The sequence below is a fragment of the Vidua macroura genome, chromosome 6 (assembly GCF_024509145.1).
Source record: "Vidua macroura isolate BioBank_ID:100142 chromosome 6, ASM2450914v1, whole genome shotgun sequence".
Classification (NCBI taxonomy): Eukaryota; Metazoa; Chordata; class Aves; order Passeriformes; family Viduidae; genus Vidua; species Vidua macroura.
The window spans coordinates 60,020,146-60,027,289 of NC_071576.1; the positions used below are offsets into that span (position 1 = coordinate 60,020,146).

General features: G+C 39.7%; 1 protein-coding gene across 1 annotated transcript; it reads right to left on the minus strand.

Annotated features, from left to right (window-relative positions):
* Window positions 1-257: 257 nt before the first annotated feature.
* On the minus strand, window positions 258-6,797 carry OLFML1 (olfactomedin like 1). The gene is made up of 3 exons (XM_053981648.1): window positions 6,654-6,797; window positions 3,998-4,286; window positions 258-1,169 (listed from the first exon to the last, which is right to left on the minus strand). The coding sequence occupies exons 1-3, from the start codon at window positions 6,777-6,779 to the stop codon at window positions 391-393; spliced, it is 1,194 nt and encodes a 397-aa protein (XP_053837623.1). The 5' UTR covers window positions 6,780-6,797; the 3' UTR covers window positions 258-390.
* Between the last annotated feature and the right edge of the window lie 347 nt (window positions 6,798-7,144).

Genomic DNA, 7,144 nt, shown 5'->3' on the forward strand with positions numbered 1-7,144 from the left:
GTTGTCAAACTGTGTTTTGGACAGGAAGGATTTCTGGTTTGATTTCCATGGCATTGAAACAGCAAACATTGTTCCAATAGGAAGAGAACGTGTCTAAATGGGCTATTATTTTTTTTAATTAACCTTAGATTTTAATTTGGAGGTGGGGGGCAGGGAGGGATTGTGCATGTATGATATTTAGTCATCATGTAATTTGTATTAATTCAGCCCACATATTCTTTGTTTTTATTTTATTTTTATTTGAGATTACTGGGGTACATAAGTCTTAAGTTATGCAAAACGGATGAAAGTTGTAATGGATGGGAATAATGTAATTTTAATACACAAAAAAAGGCTGTGTTGACGTGGGACTGGTGGCTTTTAGGTCTATTTGAAAAGCTGCTGAAAGTTTTAAACTTTCTGCTCCATGTGAAGCTTGTAAATGATCTGGGATCCATCGCCCCAAGCGAAGAGCTGCTTTTCTTTGGGATTGTAGTGTATGGTGGAGTGGCCACCCTGGCGTTTCGGGAAATGCAGCCCTGGGTTTGTGTGAGCACTCAGAGCACCCAAAACATCATAAACACACTGGATGCGGGAGGAGCCCCCAGAAGGAGAGTTGTAGACCACGTGGAGGGTGTTGCAGGCCATGAAAGCTGCCTCAGCATCCCTGCTGCTGCAGGGCGTGTCCCAGCTGTGCTCCACGGCCATGGCGACCGGGTTGATTTTGGTGAGGACAATGTTCCCCCGGGTCTCTGGCTCTGCATGGAGGGCCCACAGCCCCTGCTCGTCGAGAGCCAGGTCTATTTTTGTCTGTGGAGAGAGCTGGTAGGCAGGAATCCTCCCAGCCCCTGGCAGCAGCATCTGGTCAGCTACGTTTCTTCTCTGGATATTGAATTTAACGATCTCGTTCAAGGAGCCGTGTCTGTGGTAGAAGAGGAAACCCTGATAGATGACGTGGCCAGTTCCTTCCCAGGGCAGTGGCAAGGGGACTCTGCGAGCCTTCAGAGTCTGATTGTTTTCCATGAAAGCCATGATATTTGCAAATTCCAAAATCACGTTATTTACAGAGCCACTTAATAAATAAATCTTGCCGTGCTTTTTGCCAGGATCTTTCATCCAAGAGCCATGCTTTCCTCCAGTCTTCTTAACTACCTTCAGGGACCTAATACCTGCAAGCATGTGGTCACAACCTGCAAGGAAGTAACCAAAGACAAAGAAAAGCAAAATTAGAGTATCTGTAAATTTTCTAGTTGCCTTTCTTTGAATTACTTTTAATTCATCTCTAAGGCCTGAGTCAATATATGAGTAAAGGTGTCAGCAGTGTGGCTATGGTAAGTAGTGCTGAAAATAGTTTTCTGTGATATATTCCTGCTAAGAAAACTGTGGTATCTTCATCTACCTGTAGAGGGTTGGGTTTTGTTCTATTACACCAGTGTCACCCAAAACATTTGGATATTTGTGTGTCTGAGAGGAGACCAAGAGCACAGTTAGTGATTTTGTGATTATTCTTGTCTGTCCTTTTACAGGGCTATACTTTTTACTTCAGAGAACTGGCTTCTGGTTTAGATCAACACACTAAAGTAATCAGATTTATTTCTTGTTGGAGGCATACAAATTAAAATCGATTGTATAGTATTTTTGTTTCAGGACTGGTCTTATCTTCAGATAGCCTCTTTTTTATGCATTTATAGTATAAACAGAAATAATAAGAGATCAGCATAACTGAAAGCCAAAAAAACTGGGCTATCTTCGCATTCCCCTTCTCAACACCTGCACACAAAGGAGCAAGAGCAAAAATATAGATCACACAGCCAGGGGTGTGCATGCACCGAGGTGGCCTTTGAAGGAGCTGCTGTGATGTGTGTGCTGCCCATTCCTGTGCCAGGAGCTGGCTGGTGGAACCACCCAGCTCTTTACCTCACTGAGGGGTTAAAACTGGCGTCAGCAGAGAGCGAGTCACAGCTCTGGCTTCTTCACGTTTTGTGTGCACTCTGCAGGGACGTTTCAGACCAGAAAGCACCAAGCCTGGGAGGACTCAGGCATTTAGACTCTGAGATCTTTATCAAGCAGCATCCTTTCCAGGAAAAAAAAAAAAACAAAAACAAAACCAAAAAAAACCTATTGCAAAGCGTATTAACAAGCTTGTTTACCAAAGGCACTCATAAATTACAGCATTTGAAGTTGAAAGAATTGCTTTCAGTGGAGTGCAGCCATTTCAGTAAACAGGACAAACAAAGCTCTAAGGCAGGAAGTTCTGGCAGCAGATGAAATGGAGAAAGCAAAACCAGCCCCCCTATTTGGCCTGATACGAACCTATTGAAGTCAGTGGCAAGACTCCAGGTGCCTGTAGAAAGCAATCTTTATGTAATTTGTGTGTACTGATACCCTCTAATCAAAGCTTTTGGATATTGCTGCTACAGCGTGGAATTTTTTTTCCTGGGAGTCCTCACTCTGGAAGTGCCTTCCCTGAGCAAGCCACAACAGCTCTGTCAAATCTAACATTTATTGATAAGATAGATTAAAAAAAAATTAAAGCTGCTGTATCAGAAACCTTAGGCAGCCTTAGCAGCATCTTCCTCTGCAGGGGAAATAACCAGATTTTTTTCTGATTGTTATTTTCTGTGCAAACTTGACCCAAACCCAGTAACAAAGCTGGACTTAAAAACCGTCTTTTTCTGCTAGATTTTTGAAGTGACTCAGCAAAAATAATCATAGAGTCTGTTTAAGACATGACAGCATAGAAGCAGAGCTGCTAGAGTTGAGGCTCTTCCTACTTTCTCTAAGTGCTGTAAAATCTGCACAGGGAATACTTTTGACATCAAATTCAATGGGAAAAGCATCTGACTAGTACTCACAGTAGAGAACAAATTGAAAATAAAGTTACCATGAGCTGCTACAATAAGGTTAAAAGTAATAATTTCCAACAAAGGAAAATGGAAAGTAATTTTTCCCCTCTGAAACTCTCAGAAAGATACAATTTTCAAAGTGCCTTAACCACAGTCAATTTCAAAATCCCCAATTATTTTCCTCTCTGAAAAAAAAAATGCCTAATGTTCAACAATTCTCCAAATGGAAAAAAGAACTATTGATATTCAGAGCACTGAATTGTGGAGTACAAGGAGAGCTCAGAAGCAGAATAGGTGAATGCTTCAGTAAGCATCTACCCTAATAATGATTTGCTTGAAAACTTCAAGGAAGAAATTGTAAACTTATGTGTAAAATTAAATCAGCCTAATTCTGCTGAAGTCAGTGGAATTGTATAATTGATGATGTTAAAGTTCTTTTACTCACTTTAAAAAAAAAATCAGTTTGTATTTCTTACTATTTACTCTTCATTATATGTCTATAATATATAGGTTTAGATCCATACCACAACTTTTTAAGGTAAAGATAATTATAAAATGTCATTTGTTTAAAAAAAAAATTATAGATTGTGCATTTATTCTTCATGCTGGGTACCATAAGGCTTAATTTTCAAATCAGGACTAAGCTTGGCTTATGGCCAAGCCAGTGTGTTCTCTTATTAAAGGAGAGGAAGGATGATAGAGCAGGAAAGTAAAGCAGGTAAATATTGTAGAAATTAATTAAGTATTTTATTAACTCACTTTTGAGTTGAGGTTTTGCCCCTGCCTAGTCCAAAAAGCAAAGACCACCATTAATTCCTTAGTACAGCTGCAGTACTCAGAAATTTATTTTTCTGGGACTTTGCAAGAGCACATCTTCAGAGGATTTTACCTATTTATTATTTTATAATAAAAAGTAACTTCCAGAGAATTAATTTGATATGCAGTAGATTTTCTGCAAAGTAAATGTTTGAACTGTATTTTCCTCTCTCCCTTTCCCATACCTTTTTTTTTTTGCATATACATGGGTTTTATAAGTCTAGTATTTACACAGCCCAAGCCCCCTTGCAAGAATCTGTGGTATTCACGCAGCTAATGAAAATCTGTTATCCCTGCATCAGCATGCACACGTGGGACTGTTCACACCGAAGTTCTGAGAAACAAACTGTTCTTACTTGCGTTAAACATGAGTTTAAGTCTCTTTTTTTCTTCCGCCTCTTCCAGCAGCTGCTGTTTCAGCAGGTCCTCGTGCACTTCCACGCAGGCGTTGGAATCCGTGACAGATCCAAAGTAGTCAATGTCCCTCTGGGCGTGCTCGACCCGCCTCAGCAAATTCTCCACTTCGTCCTTAAGCTCAGCCTTGTCGCTGCTCAGCCCTGCCAGGCGGGACAGCACCGCCTTGGAGAACTCTCGGAATTCATCCACGTATTCCAGCACGTCTTGGCTGCATTTCTGCAGCCTCTTCTTGAGTCAGAACACGGGAAGAGAACACATGGACAGGCATGGATATTCCGTGCACATCACGGCCTCACTCACGATTGCTTTCACAGCCCTGCACCCACCCATTCCAGCCCAGGGGGGAATAGTGTTGGGTGTCTGTGCGAGGAGAACATCTCAGACTGGCACAAAATTCAAAAGTCTGGACAAAAATCCACATTTTTTTTTTTAAACTTGACATGGTTACTGACAGCCAGATACTTTGTTTTGCTGCCTAAAGAATGAAAACTGCTCTGATGGAAGCAGCCAGGGTGCTTAATGCACCATGATGAAGGGTGTGGTAGGCACATTTTTCTGTCTCTCAGGATTTTTTCATAGAGGAACACAGAGAGAAGAAAGAGAAAACAATCTCTAGTTCTGCTCCTTGTTTTTCCCATGTGGAATGTGTTTGGAGAATTGTTTACCTGGGGTGATTGCTTGGTTGGATTCTGGTGAGGATTGTTTGAGCCTGGTGGCCAATCCAACCCACCTGTGGCTGGACTCTCAGAGAGGGTCACGAGTTGTTGGTTAGTTAGATATGGTAGTTAGAAAAAGTAGGTTTGTAGTTTTAGTATCTTCTTTAAATAGTATATTAATGTATTACAGCATAGTTATAATAAAGAAATCATTAAGCCTTCTGAAGTGAATTCAGACATCATCATTTCTTCCCACCAGGTTCACCTGCATTTAAAATAGAAGGGCTCATGATCTCTGATGATTTGCTTTCCATAAACTTTCTGGAACTCCTCCTGTACGACCTCTGGTGAAGCAGTCTGAAAGAGTTTTCTGCAGGAAATCTATAGCTATGAACATTTCACATGAATATACCTCTTCTGACAAAGGCAGAATCTATTTTTCATCTAGTGTGGCTATTTTTTTGCCCATTTAAAGGTGAAAATGAAAATACTGAAATGCTATAGTTGAGGAAGATTAGTGTTTGAGTGTTTGGGTTTTTTTTTTTTTTTTTTGGTTTTTTTTTGTTTTTGTTTTGTTTGTTTTTTTTTTCCTTAAATTATTGGTTGTATTAAAAAAAAAAAAAAACAACCCAAAACAGCAACAAAACAACAAAACAAAAAACCAACCAAACAAAGAAAGCCAGAAAACTATTTCTTTACAAAGAAAGCCAGAAAACTATTTCTTTACACCTAAATTCAAATTATCAGTGTTTTCCAAGGTAAGTAATATGGTTCTCTGTTGCAATGCAGCTGCTTCATTGGTGCCCTGAAAATAGTTCAGCTGCCACTTTAGGAAGATGAAGAATTTGAGCAGATCTTTGGTTGGTAAGCTGTGCTTTCCATGTTTTCCTCCTCTCTCCCCCATTTATACAAGACCATAAGTCCCCAGGAAGTTGCTTAATTGCATTCTACAAAACCTTTATTTTAAATATTTTCAAGTGCTGTCTTCAGTATCTGCCTCACTCTCTGTCCTGTTACTTTTGTGCCCCTTGCACCAAATGCCACAGGTTACCTCATTTTTAATGGGTGCCAAAGGAATAGGAGTTGCCAGGTGAAGTTACTCCTAGAGTGGCAAAGAAAATTTAAATCTCCATCCACGCAGTGGGAAGAGAATATCAGGTTAATCCTTCTGTGTTGAGAAGATAAGACTAATGAGGGCTTTGTACAAAAAGGGACTTCAAATCAGGCAAGTTAGAGCTTCTCTTTAAGTCTGTAAATGCAAGCCAGGAGCCAGGGACATGTCAATAATTAAAAATAAACAATATATGATTATAACACACCAATACTGAAGAGGTATTTTGCAGTACTGGTAGCTTTTTACTATAGGAAAAAAAAAAAAAAAGCAAGAACTGGTACATTTATATAAGTAATTGAAAGGAATTCAAGGAATTGAAAGGACTGCATTTCGGTCTCTCAGATATGAAAGGTTTATTTAAAGTGCAGGTACGCTGCTGGTTTGCATGAATGTGTCTTGAACTACACTTCCAGGCAGGGATATCTGCACACAGGAAAAATACATGATAAACTTTTATCTCCTTGCTAATAAATATCTGACAGCACTTCTACTGGTGACAACATGTTTATACTTCTCCCTAGGATGGTCTGTGACAGCTCTACATAAACATTTGCATTTTTAGCTAAATTCACTGATGCCATTAAAAAAAAAATACAAATGATAACAGAATCAAACCATAACATTATGAAGTTATATCCTGCAACAAATGATGTGCTAATTTGGGATCATTACAGTTAAAGTTTTAGCAAAGATTTTACTCATTCATTTGGAAAAAGCTGGAAATTTACCCTCCTGATCTGATGTATCCTACAGACTGTCCTGTCCTCGGAACATCCACGCATTTCCAAACCTCTTTTGCTGCAGAAGGATTCAGCAGGCACATACCTCCAGAGACAGAAAACGCTGGTCCATGTAGCTCAGCAGGGCTGCATCCTGCATCATGTACTGTGCTGCTCCCATGATGCTCACGAGGGATGGAATCAGCAAAAAATGGACTTGTAAGGCTACCATTGCACCAGAAAATTTGGAGGAAAGTAGTGAACCAGTTCTGTGGGCAATCCCAAACGCTGCCAGTCCAAGGTCAAATGCAATTTACCACCATCTGAAGTGAAAAAAAACAAGCTAAAAATTACCAAAAAGTTAAAAATACTGTGGCTGAAACGATTAAAAGGATTTAAAATGGCTGTTGAATTCTATCATTAAGGAAGTAATATTGTGGCAGAGGGACTGAATGTGTTTATTTCTAGGAGCCAGATGACTACTTCTCAGTTTGTGATCCTATGATCAATCCCAGATGTTCAGCACTGAGTCACATCGAGCCTGTAGGCCAAATTTTATTAAATACAAATAAAAGTAATTTATTTTCCCCTCCTTTC

What these genes read in the sequence shown, in the direction of transcription:
- OLFML1 (XM_053981648.1), bottom strand. Translation starts at nt 6,779, where the DNA reads ATGGTAGCCTTACAAGTCCATTTTTTGCTGATTCCATCCCTCGTGAGC. An exon ending in AGCGTTTTCTGTCTCTGGAG is followed by an intron (nt 4,287 to 6,653) that starts GTATGTGCCTGC and finishes TTCTGACTCAAG; the next exon opens with AAGAGGCTGCAGAAATGCAG. An exon ending in TAAACTCATGTTTAACGCAA is followed by an intron (nt 1,170 to 3,997) that starts GTAAGAACAGTT and finishes ACTTCCTTGCAG; the next exon opens with GTTGTGACCACATGCTTGCA.